Source organism: Sinocyclocheilus anshuiensis, unplaced genomic scaffold (genome assembly GCF_001515605.1).
Source record: "Sinocyclocheilus anshuiensis isolate Anshui unplaced genomic scaffold, SAMN03320099.WGS_v1.1 scaffold1393, whole genome shotgun sequence".
NCBI classification, from domain to species: Eukaryota; Metazoa; Chordata; class Actinopteri; order Cypriniformes; family Cyprinidae; genus Sinocyclocheilus; species Sinocyclocheilus anshuiensis.
Window position 1 is genome coordinate 699,958 of NW_015548343.1, and position 21,532 is coordinate 721,489.

A 21,532-nucleotide genomic window follows, 5' to 3' on the forward strand; every position below is an offset into this window, starting at 1 on the left:
CGGGTTTTGTGATGTCATGAACCCGAGAAGTAACTCGTTGTAGTCCCTACGAGCCGTTTTTGTAGACATTAAACTGCCAGAATTTTAAAAGACATCTCAAAGATATCTCCGTTTGCATTGAACCTTCAGCTTCGTAACTTTGCAGATATTGTTTATGCTCAAACAGCAACATTACACACGAACTAACGTTAAAAAAAGTGAAATCGCAATGAACCACCCCTTTAATTACAAATACATATAAATATATATTTATATATAAATGTATTTATACTTATTTTATATTATATTAATTATAAACATACTATAAATAAATATTTTATTTCTATATTATATTTATATGGGTGTATATGTATTTATATCGGTTCTAATAATGTCATTCTGTGTCAATCTACAGACCTCTGGGACTTTCTGAACGGGGAGACACCCTCGAATCCACCTCGTCATCATCATCTTCATCAGATATCACATCCACTTCCACATCACTGCATTCCTGCAGGCCGTCTGATTGGTCCATCGACTCCTGGCTAGCCAGTGGGTTGTCAGTATCGCTCTCTCTGCGAGTTGATGGGGCCTTGAAAAGAGGAAATGAGAAGCGAATGAGATTTGGGAGATACTACATTGTAGCTCTTACATACTTTTGTATGTGTCATGTGGTGTTTACTTCAAGAGCACTGAGATCCGTCTTGTCCAACATTGCTTCTGAGTGCAAAAGTGAATTTAAATGCTGCTTTAGACTAAAAACTTTAAACACTCTAAAATTAACTCACCTGTGAGCCTGCATTTCCAGCTCCATCCCCTAGAGTGGCGCTATTAGTCTTAAGATCCCTGAGCTGTTTCTCCAGCTGGGCTCTGGCTCTCTCGCTGTGCCTGAGTTTTCCCTCGGCTCCCCTGAGGCGTACGAGCTCCTCCTGCAGCAGACTGTGCTGCCGTTGAAGCAGGGCCAGCTCTCCCAGCGAGCCAAAGTCACTCGCACCATCCCGGGACAGGGAGCGAACTGTACGAGCCCCTGCGGCGGCCGGGGAGACAGAGCTCTCTCGTAGGCAGAGCTCTAAGATGGAGTCCTGTCGTATCACCACACCCTGGGAGAGGATGAGTTTTTGGCCTCATTGAGTTCACTTCGGATCCCGTAGGTACATCAGTGCTTTGAAGAAAATCTGACAAATGTATTTTGCAATGCACACATACCTGTAAAGCGTGTAACTGAGCACTGAGATTCACCAGCCTCTGTGACACCTCCTGAAACACAAAAAAGACATTCAGATGCAAAACATAACAAAAAAATAGTAATATAATGTATAAATAAAAATAATATAAATATATAAAAACACACACTAGTCCAAATAAGCTTGGAAATTTGGGTGGCCTTGAAATATTTATAGGAGGCTAGTGATGCACAGTATTGTGGAGGGCGATATTTTTTGCATATAACTCGTAAAATTGAAAAACTAATTCATATCAATCATGGAATTGCAGCCGATCATTTCACTTAATCATGTGTTATGGACTATCTGCTTGTTTTTATGTGCACTTTTTGTAACATAAGACATAATCAGTCTCATGCATCACTAGGTGAAGATCCTCGGCCCATGTTGAAGCATTGGTTTATAATTTGAAATAATTGTTTTATATTTTAATACATTTTAAAATATTATTTATTCATGTGATGGCAAAACTACATTTTCAACAGCCATTACTCCAGTCGTTACTCCAAATAATCATTTTAATATGCTGATTTGCTGTGCAAGAAACATTTCTTATAATCAATGTTAAAAGTATTCAGGACTCATTGGTGAATAGAAAGTACAAAAAAAAACACATTTATTTGAAATAAAAATCTTTTGTAACATTTAAATAAATAGACATATAAATGTTTTTACTGTCACTTTGATCAACTTAACGCATCCTTGTTGAATAAAATAAGTTACTGATCCAAAATTTTCTAATTTGTCAGTGAATTAAAAAGCAGAAGTTAGGAGTTTTCCACATTGTCTATATGTATTTCAAAATTCAGATTCTAAGCTTTTAATCACCAGCTATTTTGTGTGTAAGTGTGTTTTATTATTATTAATTTTCTAGTCACTCCAATTTAAAGGATTCTAATGCAGAAAGTAAAATAATCGGTTAGTGTTATATATGTGCTGATATATAATCAGCACATCCCTAGGCAGCACACATTAAGCCTAAAATGTCAGTACCTCACTTGGTGTCTTGTCCTCCATTTGATTCCCATTACCATCCTGTAGAGAATAGAGAAGTTTTTGCATTATTCACACAATTAAAATTCTGAACCAGCAAATGAATTCAAAAAGCTTTCATTTGTCAGCACACATTGAAAAGCACTGTCTTGCTATGTGTCGATGACAAGGGAGATGAAGCGCAGCTTTCAAGCACCAGTGCTGAGTCGTGATGGAGAGTTTTTGGTAGATTCAGGTTGCTATGGAAACCTGCGAGTTTCAGATGTGCTCGGAAAATGACAAATTTTTTTTTCAGGATTACATAAAAACTCAGCAATACCATCGAACCATCTATGTGCATAATTATTACATTTTATGAAGCATATTTGATGCAGGTGAATGTGGATGCCAGAGAAGTGTGATAATGAACAACTCACTAACATAGATCAAAATAATAAGCTTATTTTCTGACAAAACAATGTTAGTTTTGTGTACCTGAGTAGCTTGGTTCTCCTGAGAGCCATTGACTAATACCTCTTGTCCATCTAGAAGAATGGAGGAAGCACAATGGTCAGATAAAAAGGTATATTTAGCCAATCAGACACACTAAAAGCACACTCATTTACATTTGACACCTACTGATTACTAGCGCTCCAGTGTTGTTGTGATGGCCGTTGGAACTGCAGGGCAGAGGAACCTCAAAATTGGATCCTAATAACAGCTCTGTCAATCTGTCCACTGCAGAGAGCGAGAGAAAGGTACATCATGACATTTTACAAGATATTATTGAAGATCTGAGCATGAGCTCAGAAGATTTAGTTAAAATGGTCTGTGAACTTTCCATAATAGGAAAAAAAATATTAAACTTTTTTAGTTTTTTAAATAAAAAGAGACAGAGGTGCATTGGCAGCAAGTATGAATTTTATTATATTTTAATATCTTTATTTTGAATCATTTTATATTTAAAATATATTTTTTAGATATTTAAAGATTTTTAATCTATACAAACTAAATCAAATATAAAATACAACTAAAAAATTGTGGATCTGTCATTTATTTATTCAGAGGCTGGGTCAACATTTTATATATCTGAAATGTTTTTAATTGTTACAATTCTGAAACTTTTGCTTTTTATATGAATATATGTACATCAGACACTACTGTTAAAGTAAAAAAAAAAGATATATATATATATATAATATTCTAAAATATTTAAGATTTTTAATCTATGAATAAACATAAAATCTAACAAACAAACAAAAAATACTGTCAGAAATATATTTGAACATGCTTGTTTTAACTAATGTAATCTGTCATTTATTTATTCAGATGCAATTTATTAATGAAAATGTATTAATTGCTCAGATGCTGAATCTTCAAAGCTTTTATTTAAATATCTGTACATTTTTACATTATACATAAAACCAGAATTGAACAATTTACCATTGTGCTTTTTGCAAAATACCTAACACCTAACATGGCAAAACCAGTTTTGGACTTGAACCTTCTTTTCTGTGGCCATGCACTGCTTACTCATAGTGTGTATACTGTAACCTATTAACATGGGCGGTGAAATAAATATGCACTAGTGGGTGAAACCAGCCTCATACAGCCCTGCTTCATCCTGTCTGTCTTACCCTCAGTTATGGCCTGTGTGAGCAGCTGTTCCCCGCGAGGTGCCTGAGGAGACTCAGCTCTGAACAGGTTTCTGGAACAGGACGCTAGCATGACCTCATAACCTCCCATGACCTCTGCCAAGTCAGAGAACAGGGTGACCCGCTCCTGAAGCAGCTCTAACACCTCCCTATCCTTCTGCTGGATATCAGCTGAAACAGAGAGCAAGAGGAACAAAGTGCTGTTTGAATAAAACATCAACGTCAGCTTCTTTACACTCAAGATAGTGGCTTTGTTCTGCCTTCAAATTCAGTGTAAAGATGTCAAGGCGCATAGAAATCTGTACATGTCAAGAAAACTTTTTTTTTTTTACTAGCTAGCTTGTTTGTTTCGAGAAAATGCCTTGTGATAGGTAACCAACTGATCTGACAGATGGGTGAAAGCTCTTTTGAGCTTTTCAGAACAATTTTATGCTTCTATCAATCCTTAACATACAGTAGTGATTCATCTTTTGAAAAAAATCCCAGTGTTGGGAGTGTGAATGTGTGTGCGTTAGTGATTAAAGCAAACCTTTGAGTCTTCGCAGAAGGGCCTTGTCCTCTGTTTCTATAAGAGGGAATTCTTCTCTTGATGGACAGCTGTGTGACAAAACAATGAAGGTAAATGAGAATGACCATTAGAAATGGTAGTTTAGTGCCTTTTAGTGGATGTCCACTAGCACTGCAGTCATATACACTAGTGCCCCTGCATTTAACAAGTATACAAATTTAAAATTTACAGTCTTTCTCTTCTGGGAAAATGGACCAAAAGAATTAGTCACTTGATACAGTTTTTGAATGAAACTGAAAATGGACTAATGCTTGCACTTTCTTTGCTAATTTATTTTTTTCTGAAGGAAGTGGTTAGAATTTATTCATTTTGAAAGTGTCAGTGTATAGCAGGGGGTTTTAAAACTGCAGTCCGGGGACTTCCATGGGGGCAGCAAGAGGGTATTAGGATGATTTTTTTTGTGAGTAAAGACAGATTAAAAAAAAACATAAATATAAATCATTATTAATAATTAATAAATAATAATAATAACATTTTTTAATAATTATATAAATAATATAATAGTACATCATTATTTTTCTTATTATGAATAGTAATATGAAGAATAAAATAACCATTACCACTATTAAATTATTAATTATAAATATTAATAATATTAAAACTAGTACTACTAACTAACTAAATACATTATTAGACATTATTGCCCCTGTAATGTCACTCTTACTATTTTTTCCACATAGTATAAATGGTATCTTTTCTTAGATGTCTTTATATTTTTTGGAAAGGTGCCCCTTGCAAGCTGTCAAGTTTGTTTTTGCTGAGCTGTAACGTAAACAAAGGCTATTGGCAAGTCAAGCTTCCCACAGAACTGACATATCCCTTTGAAATGTCCTGCCCCAACGTCCTGATTCAAGAGAAAATACAAAGGAACAATACAGAAAAGTGCTTTCATGGGATTTTCCATTCATTTGCAAAGAGAGATGGCAAAAAAAAGTCAAATGGCAGCTGTGGGTGCTGTGTGGACTGTAAAGAGCGTGTTTTTGCATGCATTTACCTGCTGATGGTTTGCTGTATGAGCCGTATCCAGGTGTTTCTGTCGTCTTTAGATGCCGCATAGAGCTCGTACATCTCAGGTGGGCTGGACTCACTGCTGATCAGGAACAAGCCTCGCTCCTGATTGGCTATGTCTCGGACCAAGAGAGTCTGCAGTGAGACCACAGCAGACTTATCCTACAGAGAGAATGAGAAGAAAATAAATATTCTTATCTGTGCACAAATATTTTTTACAAACAGCACATTCCTCTTAGTAAAATGGGTTATCACAGCATGTTACATGCAAAAGTTTAATACTTTAATAATTGCAAAGTAACTTACCAAACTAGCAAAGATGAACCGTTGATCTTTCTCTTGCAAGAATACTAGAATATCAGTCATCAACATAACCTGAACATCTAGAACACAAAGAAAACGGGAAATTCTGTACATTAAAACACCCACAGCACATTGCATGTCAGCTAATACAATAACATGTGTGTGTCTCTTCCTCTCACACAGACACATATCACATCACACTTCCTCATAAACAGCCACAGTCTCCTCTACCTTTGAGGCGAGAGCTGGGCGTTTTCCAGAGCAGCGTGCCTTCATGTATCAGCTGCCTGCGGAGCAGTTCGGCTGGTCTGAACAGGGCTCCGGAGCGAAGTTTGGCCTCGGCCCGCGGGTCAACCCTGGACCGGATCTCCTGCAGCCGCTGTGTCCTTTCAAGCTCCAACACCTGCTGGTCCACCGAACAGAGCAGCTCCCGCATACAAGACATTGACTGAGACAGACCTGCAGCTTCCTCTGGATTGTCTGCATTGTTACACACAAAAGTCAGTCTAAAAAGTCCATAACCAGGGGCATTTTATGACGTATATATATAATACACATTTCTTAAATTTAAAATTATTTTTAAATTATACATATTATATTAAAGGGACACTGAAAAGTGTATAGACTGTGGAAGGAAGGCCGGAGGTGAGCAGCTACTGGAATACAGTTATATATTGACATTGGCAACATTTATATGCCTGTGTCTTACCTTTGGTGTTGTCATAGATACGCTGCACCAGAACGGGGTATTTAGTGATGCGCTGAGTGACCAATAGGATGCACTCCTGGAACCCGTGACGACGCAGTAGAGGACGCCGACTCACCCTCTGAGAGAGACAAAGACAATGATAAATGGACTGGTAACTAAACACACTTTAAGGTTGTGTCAAAAATCTACAGCAGTCAGCCAGATTTGTGTATGAAGGCACTTAAAGAACACTGGTTTTAGACAGGCATCATAACATCATGTCTAATAAGCTAGAACTAATTTAAGTGAGCTTAAAGCTAACCAAGCAAATATTTAATGACTAAAACACTCATTTATAAATAGAAGTCTGACTGTAATAAAATTACTTAAAAGTACTTGAAAACTTTCCCAAAGAGAAATCCATTTTTCATACTGTACATTCTAATGTTGTGATGCCTAAATTCACTCGTCGCATTTACAACAAATGTACATTTATTGGTGTTTATTTTATATTTAGTAATAACTATAAAAACTGTATATAATAATATAGTATACATTTTCATTTTGGCCAGTATTTTTTGTTTTAAAATTCTTTCAACCTTGCAATGAAAATAGCTTTTGATGCTGATATGGCAATAGAAGAAATGTAATACTACTACTACTACTACTACTGAAATTAGTTATTATTATTATTATTAAAATTAATGAATTAATTAATTTAATATCAGCCATTTAATAGTATCAGACAAATTTTTTTGTAATATATAATATAGTAAATATATAAACAATATATAACACAGTACATATTTCAGTCAGAATCTTCTTTAAAATACTTTGATCTTGCTGAAAAAAAAGGCTTTTGATGCTGATACAAACAAACAAACAAATAAATATTATTGTTGTTGTTGTTATTAATTATTAATATAATTTGTTAACAATATCAGATATTTACCAGAGATTTAACAGAAGCTTACTGCTGGCACATCCCTAAATTGTTAATATTTATATTAATATTTAAATCTTTTGTTGGCTTTCTGTCTTTATTAAAATAGGAAAGCAGAGATTTTGACAAGAAAGTTGACAGACAAGCATGGGTCTCACCATGGGCCCAACACCTTCCACATCACTGCTCTGACAATATTTAACTTTTTAAATAAAAGGAGTGCTTTCATTAGCATAGTAGTTACTGCTGTGGCATCGATAATTGAGACATGTCACCAGTTTTGTTATCGTGACAGCCCCACACTAAGCTATTACGAACTAAAATAAAACACAAGAGCCGAACATGATCATGATACCTGGAAATCTGATGATTCACACATCTATGAGAGTTTGCAGGCATTTAATCCATTAATGCACCCGCCCACCATCATTCATCACTCAGTAGCACTCTGTCCTCCCACTAGCAACACACGAGACAACACCTGACCCGGTTATGCAAACACGAAACGCACCCGGACGGCAAACACCCTCGTCCGCCACTCTTGTTCTTACCCGTATAAAGAGCTGCAGTCTCTTGTCTCTGGCCAGCAGCTCTTTGTAGAGTTTGACAGCCTTCATATGTCGACTGCAGAACTCAGAATACGTCTTCAGCATCTCGTCAGCGCACTGACCTGAGAACTGACGTACACACAAAGACAGTGCACTATGAACATTTTGCTCCTTGAAACCTGAAAGCTTTCAGCCTCCCACTCTCATATATTCAGAGAATGACGTTTCAATTTCCATTTGTCACTTTTTCTTTATTTTTGACATTTTAACTCCTTTTCTCATACAAAATCATGCATTTGCAATGCAACGAATGTATGATATTTTTTAAGGTGCTGTGTTAAAAGTAGTTTTAAAACCCTTTTACAACACATCCGCAGAACCATTCAATTTTGTTGCACTGTTGCTTGATTAACCCTGTTTATTTTTTTTTACATTAATGCATTAAATTGAAAGCTCTCATTTATATGTCACACTTTAAACTGGCAATTAAAACCGATACGTTCATCCAAAATCACATAAGGCAGGCAAAATGTAACCACATGCTTACTCACTCCGCCCACCTAAACTAACAATTGCCCTCCTACCTGTTGTATTAGCAAATCGCTGATCTGAGTGATGGTGAAATTGTTTGTGCTCTCAGGTTGCAGGCTGTGAGCGCGCCGTGTGAGGAGCTGCGTGAGGAAGTGCATGTGAAGCGTCAGCAGGCGCTCCAGGCAGGGGAACAGCACGTGCACGACCCCCGGCTCTAGCTGCACCTCCTCCAGCATACCCCGCCTGAACACCCCATCCATGATCCGCAGGGTCCGAACGTGATGGAGCTCCGTCTGGATCAGCTCTGAAATGATATCGGAGAGGTTGTTAAGGTGTAAAATACAACAGTTAATGGGCCTTTGTTGGACATGTAACCCAAATGAATGTCCTTATTAAGGGTAGACACCATATTACATTTGATTTGAAGGAAAACAACGTAGTAAGGCACAGAAATACAGTTCATTCCATCTGTGTACCTTGGTGCAGATTGTTCAGCCGACAAAACATTGTACATGTTCATTTCTTTCATTTTTATTTTTAGATTATCCTTTCAGTCATCTAAAACTCCCTTAAAGTTAATCTTAAGCAAATCTAAATGTGAATATCCACATTATAATGTTGTGATACATAAATTCACTTATAGCATTTTTTTGTGTGGAATTTTAATATAGGCCATTTATTTTTTATTTAATATATTTTAATATAAGACATTAAAAGAGTACTTGAACAGACATCTATCCCTCAATGGCTCATTTTCATTCTCAGAAAAGTAAATACAGCATCTGGAAAGACATTGCTGTTTATTTGGGAGCAATTAATAGCATTTTTATCGGGTTTCAGAGTCACCGGCCCATTTACAGTCATAAACATACTTTGATTTTAGACTTGGATCTGCACTTTTTTCTAACCATAGATGACGTCCTGCCTCTTGATAACATCTTTACGGTGGGTCTGTAAGTAGGTGGAATCTACTGCCATGCTCCAGGAATCTGCTTCAAACTCCTGGCCTTCATCCTCCAGATCTTCCAGCAGTGAGGTGAAGTAGCCCTCTCCTAGAAGCAAAAGGAAGGATAACAATAACCATTTCTGTATTATAACTTCAGCTTGAAGGCAAACAGGTTGGTCATGGAATTTTGGAACTGGTCAACAGCCAATCACACCAATCAAAAATGCAGCTCTAAATTTCCTAAAAATAAATATTTCTTTATAAGAATTTAATTTATAAGATACATTACCATTCAAAAGTTTGCAGTCAGTAAAATTTAATGTTTTTGAACATAGTCTCTTATGGTCACCAAGGCTGCATTTATTTGGATCAAAAACATAGTAAAAATTGTGAATATTATGAAATATTATAGCCATTTAAAAATAACAGTTTTCTATTGTAATATATTTTAAAATGTTATTTATTCCTGAATTTTCAGCAGCCATTATTCCAGTTTTCAGTGTCACATGATCCTCCAGAAATCATTCTAATATGCTGATTTGGTGCTCAGAAATATTTCAAATTATTATCAATGTTGAAAACAGTTATGCTGCTTAATATTTTATGGACGTTAGAAATGTCTTTATTGTGATAAAATGATGGATATGCTAGAAAATGCTTTAATGCTGGTTAAGGATTCATTTCTTTAATAAAATCTTACTTATTTCAAACCTTTATGTATATTTTAATGTATATCTACTGTGTTTGAATGCATGTGTGTCCTTGTGTGGTGTTTTGTGTGTCTCACCCTCATCATTGAGTGACTCCATGGACATGGTTCTGCTCCTGAAGTTGAGTGAGTCTGTGGATTGAGACAAGATCCTACGCAGCCCCAGAGGAGAGTCATCATTCAGAGTCCTACACGCACATGCACACACACACACACCATGTGCATGCATGCAAACAGATGTACACGTATGCATGCAATCCCATGCAAAAGACACACAAAAAAAGTACACAAAACAAAATACGACAAAATGAGAGGCAGGCATCATAATCACCACAGAAACAACAAAAAAACACTTAACAAATTGAAAATAAAAATATATTAAAAGAATTTAAAAAATAATGACTAATGTACAACATTCCAACAAAACTGCTTACATTAAACTAAAATAGCCACAAACACACACACACACACACAAAACCACAAAAAGATAAAAATTACAGTGATGGGAGCTGTCTCTCTATATATACTGTAGATATTTAACAACAAAAGAAAAATGTGATTTAAATAGCATTTTCACAGTATTTATAAACTAGGGACTTGTTCATTTAGTGATTTGTTGGTACATTTTACTGACAAGAGCCCATTTTATGCATCTGTCTGTCATTTCTGTCACTCACCCTGCAATGTTATTGGTGGAGACGCTCTTTGAAAGTAAGAGGGAAGACCGTCCGCGACGGGACCCCAGAAGTGACTGGCGAAGACTGTCTGATGGGTAGATGGCAGAGTTCGGCCTTTCCTTTAAATGGGCTTCAGAGAGGCAGAAAAAAGAGAGTAATGTCATGTTAAGACCTGGTATTACTCAATTTTGGTCAATCATATTCAAATGATCCTCTCACTGATATCTAATCACAGCTAGTCACAGAACACGCATGCCACTTGTGACTCGATCACCTGAAACATGTTAATATCAGATGTAAACAGCGCACTTGTTTCCATCACATCCTCACCTTTATTCCTCAGCGTCACATTCTGATAGGCTGAATTGTTCCTCATCAGCGCCAGTTTCTGTTGCTATTGTGACACATACAGACAGATCAAATTTATCACATATTTAGATATTTACATTTCTTCTACATCATACCATGAATCAAAGCCAGTGTCTGCAAGTCTGTGGTCCAAGTAACCCATTTGACAAGTGTGTGCACTAATATCCCACCTTTTGTTTCATTTTGACACAGTTTGGTAGTGTGTCCCTGCAGCGGTTGTGGATGGTGACATTACAGGCTGGAAAAAAAAGACAGCAAAACCACTGTTATTTTATTTCGTCATCAGACAGTAAAATCTTCACACATTCACATTTATACGGAAATGTGATAAATGATGACTGTGATCTTCTCATGGTCACGTAAATCTTAATTTGATTTCTGGTTGGTCTAAGTTAGTCATTAGCTGGCTGACTTACCACTATGTGCCAAAAACAATCTTGACTATGTTAGACTGATAAGTAGCTGGTTTATTGTTGGTCTAAGATGATCTATCAGCTAAAACCAGCGAGAAACCAACCACCGGGGTTTCAAACAAAGCTAGTGGCTTACAATGTATTTTCCAGTATGGAAATACATAAAATTTCCATCTAACCTGTACTCTAACCTCCTATCCTCTCCAAAATTACAGCAAATAATTAAAGGGGTCATATGATGCGATTTCAATTTTTCCTTTCTCTTGGGAGTGTTACAAGCTCTTGGTGCATAAAAAGATCTGTAAAGTTGCAAAGACTAAAGTCTCAAATCCAAAGAGATATTCTTTATAAAAGTTAAGAGTCAGCCACACCTACCTAAAACGGCTCGTTCTAACACGCCCCCACATACCTACATCCTTTTTAGCAGCATCATATGACCCCTTTAAGTAAATCTCAGATGTACCATACCAATTTTTTGCCTCTCTTTCTCTCCCTCTTGACCTCTGTCCATGTCTGTGTTAAAATGCTTGTTCTAGATCTCCTTTCTGGCATGCTACTAGTCACTGAACGTTTTCTCTGGTTACGCCATATTGCTTTTGTCTCTGAACCCCTATTGTTTCAGAACGGCTTTGCTTCCTGTTTTGAGGGTGGCTGGGCTCCGGCGGGGTTTCCCTGGCCCGAATGACAACATACACCTTAACGACTCAAAATAATCACCCAAGGAGCAGCAGAGCATCTCAGAAATGAAGCACTGTAGAGGAACATTTTATTTAAAAAATAGACATAAATTACAGTAGAAATGTCCATTTGTCCATAAAAATAACTGAAGCAGGTCTCAATTCGCTCCTCATTTAATCTCATTGCTCTCTAAGAGAATTAAATAGATTTTGCTTTGCTATATATTCACTTTGCTTTATGCTGTATATATTCATCATTTTAAATTTTGGGGTTGGTAAGAAATTTCTTATACTCACCAAGGCTGCAATTATTTTATTACAAATACAGTAAAAACAATAATATTATAAAATATTATTTATTCCAGCCATTAATCCAGTCTTCAGTGTCACGAGATCCTTCAGAAATCATTCTAATATGCTGATTTGCTGCTAAAGTAACATTTCCTATTATTATCATCAATCCTGAAAATATTTGTGCTGCTTAATATTTTTGTGAAAACCGTGATACATTTGTTTCAGGATTTTTGATGAATATAAAGAACAGCATTTATTTGAAGTAGAAACTATTTGTCACATTCGAAAAGTCTGTCACTTTTTTCTCGATTGAATGAATCCTTGCTCAATAAAAGTATCAATTAAAATGTTATTGACCCCAAACCGTTAAATGGTAGTGTATACATATATATAATATTACATTATATACACATACATAGCTGACAGACTCTTTATAATATGAAATACATGCCCTTTCAAGCTACACCGCTACAGCCTTATGCATACAAACAGATGTCTTTTGCAGTTGCACTGTGACTCACTTTAACAGTGTTTTAAGTGCTTTATCTTTATCCAGTGTTTATGTTATTCAGACAACCCACTAAGTTCATTTTAAAATATGTAGTTTTTTTCACATCCTTATTCCCTTTTCCTTTTACTTCTACGAAACATTAAATAAAACAGCATCTTTATGCATATAGCCTACATTTATCTAATTCTCTTTAAGATCTAGTGTAAATCTGATCCCACTCAAAGGTGTTTGGTTCAAATGGCCTTTGCTCTCTCTCTCTAGCTGTGTACAGAGGCACAAACTACATGTTCCAACACCCACACAGGCTCTCAGTGCAATCAATACCCAGACCAGAGCAGCCGAGCATAGAGCAGCTCATCAGTGAGTGGCTCATACTGTCTGGTCTTGAAATCTGATCTCGATGACAAAATAAGGAAGAAGCTAAAAACAATAGTAAAACAGAGAACAAGAAATGAGACATGAGCACAGCTAAACAGGAAAGGGTGTGAGAGTGCAACAGCTATTCAGGTTTAATGGAAGTTACTCACTTAAGTTATGTTTGTAGCATAATAATTTTAACTTGTTCCACATTATACATATATAACATTATACATATTAACACGAGACTAATGTGATAAAACACTACTAACCCTGTCTGCGCAAAGTTAATTTCAATACTTCAACTCTTCCATGACAACAAAAAGTCAAGAAGCTAAAATACAGCTAAAATAACCATTGACTGCTTTTAAACCCTTCAAGAGCGTCACCCTGTTTACTTTTATTGTAAATGCCTTGCTGGAACCACGATTTTGTAAAAAACGGAAAATTATCTTCTGTGGTAATCGACATTATGCCACAAATGCATCCTTTAAGAATGAGTATTAATGTCTCTAAAATGTTATTTTTTTATGCATTTTATCATGTAAGCATATATATATATATATATATGTGTGTGTGTGTGTGTGAAAACGCTTGCCATTGCAGGGCTGTGTTTGCATAAAGAAACTATCCAGACATCTAACTTTAAGATGTGTGTGTGTGTGTGTGTTATCTTGGCATGCTAGGGTAGACCAGCCACTAAAAATATTCCACATACTCTCCATTTCACCACATTATAAGACTCAAGACAGCAGTTCAGGGTTGCAACACATATATGTAATGTGAAAGAGGGAATGGGTAGACAGGTGTTGCTTCTAAGTAATAAAGAGGCTTATGTTCGTCTCAAGCTCAAAGTCCTGGAGACAATCATGGAAAGAGAGCAGGGGAGTTGGGATGGGGGAAGAAAGCCAGAAAAAATCATTGGAAGGAGTGAGGTAAGTGGCTGTTTTTATAGCCTCTGTGATGTGATTGGCAGGATCGCAAACAAGCTCCTCCTAGGGTTTCGTCAGGAGCATTTATTCCTGGGGTTTTCATCAACAGGATGTAAGCAAACATTAATCAAGAACGGTAATGCTATTATACTTTACTTATAATCAGTGTCTAATCACAATTACTACCGCTCATACTTATCATTAAGGTTGTGTTCAGATCCCTAACCATAAGTATTAAACATCAGCACAAAGTTAAATACTTATTCATGAGTCCTACATGAATGATACCTCCAATCAGTTGGCTTATTTGGGAGAGGTACACTCTTGAGTCTTCACGATGCCATAGAAGAACCTTTTTGTCTAAATGGTTCGATAAAAAACCTTTAACATCTGAAGAACCTTTCTGTTTCACAAAAGGTTCTTTGTGGCGAAAGAAGGTTCTTCAGATTATAAAAAGGTAAGAAAGAAATGGTTCTTTAAAGAACCTTTGACTGAATGGTTCTTTGTAGAACCAAAAATGGTTCCTCTATGGCATCGCTTGAAGAACCTTTTGAAGCACCTTTATTTTTAAGAGTGTATGCTGTCACCTTTCAAAGCATTTATCAGGCAGACTATGAAAATAGTGAAAAAAATCAGATGGGGGAAAGAAACTAGAATATCCTATAGTCTTGGGAATCAGCTTTTTGGACTTGTACCAGGTCTAGACTTGTAGACTTGTATCAACACCCTAGCAACCACATAGGAACATACAAAAACCATCCAGAACACCAAAGTACACAGCAACATGCTAAAACTACCCAGAACACCTTAGCAAACGCATGGCAACAAACATCCACAACATCCTATCATCATTGATAAACAAACATCAGTTTGTTTGGAAGAGCTATGATATTACTTTTGTAGCGTTTTAGTGATAAAAATCTCACAGAATTGCATTGAAGTGGTAACAAAAACCATAATATCATAAGAGACCTGACTAATTATGGGTATGTTTACCCAACAACAATTGTACTAAAAAGGTAAAGTCTTTCATTTTTGTTTTTGCAACGTTTCGAATACAGATGACAACATTGTCAAAAACAATCCCTGATTACACAAGTCCACGAAAAACAACTGAAAACGCTGTATTATGCATGCCAGGCCAGTAGTTGGTGATGTCACTTTGTAAAGAAACACTACACGCCTGCACACATACACATTATACGACACATAACTAATTTCACAAATTCACATTTTTGTAGTTTACACGGAGGTGATAATAGTATAATTTTCAATTAACAATTAAACTCCGCACACCTGACGGCAATAGATTGGTGCGTTGGAGGCAAAGACCAACCAGGTCAAAAAACTAAAAAGCAAAAAACAAATCCCGCACACTATCTATGCAAAAAATATCAAAATATTTATTGAATGCGACCGAAACGTAGTCAATAAATATTTTGATATTTTTTGCATAGATAGTGTGCGGGATTTGTTTTTTGCTTAATAGTATAATTAAAAAAAAAAAAGTATAATAAAATTTTGTACCGTTTTCAAACTGTTTTCAAAAGCTTGTGTTTACAGACCCCCAAAATGCAATTGTCGTGTAAACAAACAGCCAAAATTTATAAAAAGTTTGCCATTTTTAGTTGAAAATGGTGTCGCGTAAATGCCTCCTAGACTTGTGCCAGACCTGGCAAAAGCCTAGCAACTATTCAACTGCAATACATTATTTGCTTAAATAAACTTGGCAGACAGGATTACGGGTGCACTTTGTGGGTTTTGAGTAGGGGTGGGCAATATAGCAAAAATATCATATCAATTTTTTTTTTCAGGAAAACCACAATTCACGATTTTATCACGATTCTTTGTCATGTTGCTTTTACTATTTTGCAAGTTGTCTGAGCAGTACAGCAAAATGAATTTCCCTATTATAAAAACAAAGCCTTACAAGGTAACAAAATATAAAATAAAAAAGAATAGCAGACATTTAGACCAAAATGGGTGAAGATAAAAATCTGTCATTATTTTTCTTTGTTATTAAAAAATAAGAACAAAAATACACATTACAAATACACATTATATACAAATAAAACAATCAGTGCTTTATATTTCAGGTACAGTAGGTGTATTTAGCAGCAGCATTCAAGAAATTGAATGAACAAATATGAAAATAAAACACTATATATACTTCACTGTATAAATTATACATTGATTCTTATTAAAGCAACTGTATTTAAGTTCTTCAGTCAAGAGCATTGTTGTTTTATTAACATTAAAGGGAACGTTCACCCAAAAATGAAAATTTTGTCATCATTTACTCACTCTCAAGTTGTTTTAAACCTGAATGAGTTTCTTTCTTCTTTTGAACATAAAAGTCATTTTGAAGAATGTGGGAAGCCAAACAGTTGCTGGTCCCCAGTGACTTCCATAGTATTTCCACCCCCTACTATCAAAGTCAATGGGGACCAGCAACTGTTTGGTTACCCACATTCTTCAAAATATCTTCTTTCGTGTTCAGCACAAGAAAGAAATTAATACAGGTTTGGGACAACATGAGAGTGAGTAAATAATAACAGAATTAAAATTTTTGGGTGAACTATCCCTTTAATGACAAGCGGCAGCATGTTTAGTACTATTAGTGTAGTGTCGCTTTAAAGGGATAGTTCACCCAAAAATAAAATTTACCCCATGATTTACTCACCCTCAAGCCAACCTAGGTGTATATGACATTCTTCTTTCAGACAAATACAATCGGAGTTATATTAAATAATATCCAGGCTAATCCATGCTTTTTAATGGGAGTGGATGGTAGCCCAAAATTTGAAGTCCAATCTCGTATATGACAGTTAGCGGAAGCTAGAGATTAAGGTTTATAAAGTTGTAAATATGGATATTTTTCTTACACAAACGCATCGCGTCGCTTCAGAAGGACTTTATTAACCCCCCGGAGCCATGTGGACTTCTTTTATAATGGATGGGTGCAATTTTTTGGACTTCAAATTTTGGGCTACCATCCACTCCCATTATAAAGCATGGATTAGCCTGGACATTATTTAATATAACTCCGATTGTATTCGTCTGAAAGAAGAATGTCATATACACCTAGGTTGGCTTAAAGGAACACTCCACTATTTTGGAAAATAGGCTCATTTTCCAACTCTCCTAGAGTTAAACAGTTGAGTTTTACCATTTTACGCCGTTTTTGGCGTAATAATCAAGGAACTTTGCTGCCGTACCATGGGTGCAGCAGGCGCAATGATATTACACAGTGCCTGAAAATAGGCTTATTGGAAGTTACCTAGCTAGGGACTATTTTCAGGCGCTGTGTGATATCATTGCGCCTGCTGCACCCATGGTACAGCAGCAAAGTTCCTTGATTATTACGCTGGAATGAATGAGCCTGTTTTCAAAAATAGTGGAGTGTTCCTTTAAGGGTGAGTAAATCATGGGGTAATTTTCACTTTTGGGCGAACTATCCCTTTAAGAGCTGCACGCATACAGACAGTCATTTTTCTCTCAACTGTTTACTTTCAGTTTAGACATAACCAACTGTTTTTATATGTAAACCTTGTGTGTGTTTGACAGTATTATCGCAATCAGATGCGAAAGATGACTTAGACCAGTAATCAGGCACTGCTTGTCAGGCTTTTAGTGTACGCGCTTCATGTGTACACGCTCAGAAAAAGCACACGAATGAAATGCTTAACCGGCAAGCCTTTTTAAAGCACATGCAAATGATGTACTTTTGTGATTGCGAATAAGTGCAGTGTCCCGTGAGTGTAACTCTACCGCTGATTTAACATTTGATGTGAATGTATATCGCGTTGTACAGTATATTGAGACGGAGGCGCCAGAACTGATAGGATGTGCGCTGTAGCACGATACTATGATATTTCTTCAAAAGCAGATCGTAGAGACATTTTGTACACGATCAAAAATCGTGATACCGCACACCCCTAGTTTTGAGTGTGATGTACTGTATATGTGTGTGTGTGTCTGTGTGACTCACTAGGGCAGCTGAGGGCCTCCTTAGCGGTGATGCTCTTGTTGCAGGCCGAGCAGAGCGTGGTTCCAGACACGGTGAGAGAGTTGAAGAGGTGGCCATTACTGTAGCGTGCCTCGCGCTCCCTGGCTTCTCTCTCCCGCTCCCTCATGCGCTCCTTCTCTTTATTCTAATCAAAACACAAAAACTTTGAATAAATTAATCACGCAAGGCATCATTATATATGTATACATTACACCAGAGTAAAATTAGCCTAGTATCATTGTACCAAAAAACAAATAAACAAACTTTGAGCTGGTCAAAGAACAATCGACACTCACACAAACAGACAATGATGACACTATTGCATCTCAGTTTCTATTGTGTAAACGATTCATCTGCCGAACTGGTACAGGCTGAGTCCACAAACAGGGAAATGTCCAACTCAAAAGAGAACTCGCAACACCGTTTTGGAAGAACACATACTTCCAACAATGGCCATATTGAATGTCATCATGAAACATATACAGTACATTAATGCCCGTGACTTGGTTTTAATTGGAACAGCTAATCTTTGCTTATCAGCCTTTAAAGGAAAGACAAATGAACCCTAACAGCCACTATAAAAAGTCATTCATGTGGTTTATGCAAACAATGGCTCTCATTTCTATGATTTACTTCATCTATTTGTGTGTCTTTGTTACGTACATGCCTAGTTTGATAAGTTTGTTTCTATTTTTTCTGCATTTGTCCTCTCTTTCAACCTGTGAGGGTCTTTGTGGACAGTCTGCTAATAGGCCAATTGCTGTACGTTTGCAATTAATGGAGACAGGTATTTATCAATATTGTGAATTAGATTTTTTATATTTTCAGTTTATTTCAGTTTTAGATTAAGTTTCAGTAATTGTATGTTTTGTCATTTTTATTAGTTTTTTTTTAAATATTTCTATTTAGCTTTTATTTTAGCATTTATTTTTATTTTAGTCTTAGTAATGTTAGTACAACTTAAACTTATTTCAGTGTAAACTTACTTATTTTCAGCTACCAAAGCAACATTTTTTATTTCCATTTTCTGTGTTTCCATCTAATATTTATATTTTATATAAGCTTTATTTCAAATAACGAAAATGATTTTTAATAGTTTCAGTTTTAGCTTGCACCCTGCCATCTTTTCTAACTGGTACAGTGTAGAAAGGTTTTTTTGAGCAAACCATCTGAGCTGTTTTACATTTTGAGCGGCCACTAGCAAAACATCCTCCATAATGAAATAACCCCATTTATATGTTCCTGTCTGCTGCCTTTGACGTCACAGCTCATATGCTGACAGGATATTTGCTAGAGTTTAGGACTGTGTACGTTCTTGTGGTGCCATCAGCCAATCTGCATTGTCATGAAATAATTTTCCAGTGGCTCCAGAGTAATTATATGACATTTACAGCTCAACACAAACACACTCCAGCTTTAAATTAGGTAAACTGAATAAGTCCAGGTATCTATTTTGCTAAATTAGCAGTGCAACTCTGTAAACTCAGTTTAACCCATCAAAAGTTCTGAGCTGTGTGCATCTGCATTGTTCTTGATCATAAAAGATTTGACCAGCAGCTTGTGTTGGTTAATATTCTAGTCAGCATTATTAAAGGGGTCATATGATGCGATTTCAATTTTTCCTTTCTCTTTGGAGTGTTACAAGCTCTTGGTGCATAAAGAAGATCTGTAAAGTTGCAAAGACTAAAGTCTCAAATCCAAAGAGATATTCTTTATAAAAGTTAAGAGTCAGCCACGCCTACCTAAAACGGCTCGTTCTAACACGCCCCCACATATCTACGTCACTATGTGGAAATATTAGCATAATGCCGCCCAAATGTGCATGCAAAGAACAGCAGGAACAGCAGTAGTGTTGATGCAGCCATGTCAGGGAGACGGTGTGTGTTTCCGTGTGAAAGCACTTTATTTGGCCTTCCGGAAGTAAATGCAATTAGGAATCATTGGTTAAGATTTATTTACAACAGAACAGCACAACCCAGATGTTCGAATTTGTGCAACGCATTTTATGGACGACAGTTTTTTTAACCTAGAGTAACTCGGTTAACCTTTTTAACCGAGAGTATGAGGCTGGCTGTGCACAAAGGCTATTTCTAAAAAAAAAAGGGTCAATTCCGACTTTGCTATGACAATCTGGCACTTCTGATTCAGCGACTGTAAGTATGTTTTGTTATCAGTTTAAAGGTCCCATGACATGCTGCTTTTTGGATGCTTTTATATAGGCCTAAGTGGTCCCTAGTACTGTATCTGAAGTCTCTTTCCCGAAATTCAGCCTTGGTGCAGAATTTCAGCCACTACGAGCCAGTCCCACAATGATCTTTCCTTAGGACGTGCCATTTCTGTTTCTGCAGCTTTAAATGACATATTCTGTTACACCAAATACACCAAATAATGATCTTTAAAATAGCATCATATGACCCCTTTAAGGAAGCTCTACTCAGCCCAGGCTGACCATCTTCCTCTTTTATGTATGTTTTATGATGAGTTAATTTGTTAAAATGAAGGACAGAGAAAGATAAATGTCTAGACAAACAATCCTAAACATGAATATGAAATGTCAACTGAATTTTTAAGATAAGATGTCTCATATTTTTTAATCTCTGAGGACACCAGACCCTGTTTTGGGATCGCCTATTCTGATAATTGGCCACTCTGTTGACATGCAAAGCAGGAAATAATGAGAGAGCACTTCCTCTTTCTAATTTACACGAGGCATGAGTAAAGGTTGCCACAGGAAGACAAACATGTGTTGGAAGTAAGCAACAGAAAATGTATTAAAAACCGGTTAGTGTGTTAGTGTGTGCACCTGGAGCAGTCTACAACCTGCAGGATATTGCTATCAAATTACCAAATCTAAATTGACCTAGTTTGTTCAAAACCAGACCTTTCAGGATGTTTCTGCATTGTTTGGTATGTGTGTGTGTGCGATCATCATGCAGATTTGGGATGTCGCAATAGTTCATGCTAAATCAGAGAACAAACAATGTGATAAAGTGACAGTTTTTTTTGTAACTAAACTTGAGTATGACTCTGTATATTACAAACCACAGAGGCACAAACTAGGAACAGTTAACATTTCCAAGTCTGCGTTTATAAAATTAATGTCAGGCTAATGAAATTTATTTGAGCCTGCAAAACGAAAACAACCTCTGTGGTCATAGTTCACTTGAAAGTTGACATTGAATCAAACTTTCTATACAAAAGCACGAGCGCTATGTGCCCT

The 21,532-nt window shown here is 36.5% G+C and overlaps 1 protein-coding gene across 3 annotated transcripts in view; it reads right to left on the reverse strand.

The window, feature by feature from the left end:
- arhgef2a (Rho guanine nucleotide exchange factor (GEF) 2a) overlaps nucleotides 1–21,532 on the reverse strand; it is a 51,921-nt gene that overhangs the window by 4,187 nt on the left and 26,202 nt on the right. For 2 of the 3 annotated variants that reach the window (XM_016444538.1, XM_016444540.1), the window contains 20 exons: nucleotides 18,295–18,457; nucleotides 11,290–11,357; nucleotides 11,081–11,144; nucleotides 10,751–10,880; nucleotides 10,152–10,261; nucleotides 9,327–9,470; nucleotides 8,472–8,722; nucleotides 7,891–8,016; nucleotides 6,418–6,535; nucleotides 5,940–6,188; nucleotides 5,712–5,788; nucleotides 5,392–5,567; nucleotides 4,359–4,426; nucleotides 3,812–4,000; nucleotides 2,814–2,912; nucleotides 2,670–2,719; nucleotides 2,196–2,237; nucleotides 1,186–1,236; nucleotides 768–1,079; nucleotides 397–571 (listed from right to left, as the gene is read on the reverse strand). In XM_016444538.1, the coding sequence (XP_016300024.1) occupies nucleotides 397–571; nucleotides 768–1,079; nucleotides 1,186–1,236; nucleotides 2,196–2,237; nucleotides 2,670–2,719; nucleotides 2,814–2,912; nucleotides 3,812–4,000; nucleotides 4,359–4,426; nucleotides 5,392–5,567; nucleotides 5,712–5,788; nucleotides 5,940–6,188; nucleotides 6,418–6,535; nucleotides 7,891–8,016; nucleotides 8,472–8,722; nucleotides 9,327–9,470; nucleotides 10,152–10,261; nucleotides 10,751–10,880; nucleotides 11,081–11,144; nucleotides 11,290–11,357; nucleotides 18,295–18,457 (2,662 nt within the window). Of the gene's footprint in view, nucleotides 1–396; nucleotides 572–767; nucleotides 1,080–1,185; nucleotides 1,237–2,195; nucleotides 2,238–2,669; nucleotides 2,720–2,813; nucleotides 2,913–3,811; nucleotides 4,001–4,358; nucleotides 4,427–5,391; nucleotides 5,568–5,711; nucleotides 5,789–5,939; nucleotides 6,189–6,417; nucleotides 6,536–7,890; nucleotides 8,017–8,471; nucleotides 8,723–9,326; nucleotides 9,471–10,151; nucleotides 10,262–10,507; nucleotides 10,514–10,750; nucleotides 10,881–11,080; nucleotides 11,145–11,289; nucleotides 11,358–18,294; nucleotides 18,458–21,532 lie in introns of all 3 variants that reach the window. The other variant, XM_016444539.1, reaches the window with a different exon arrangement.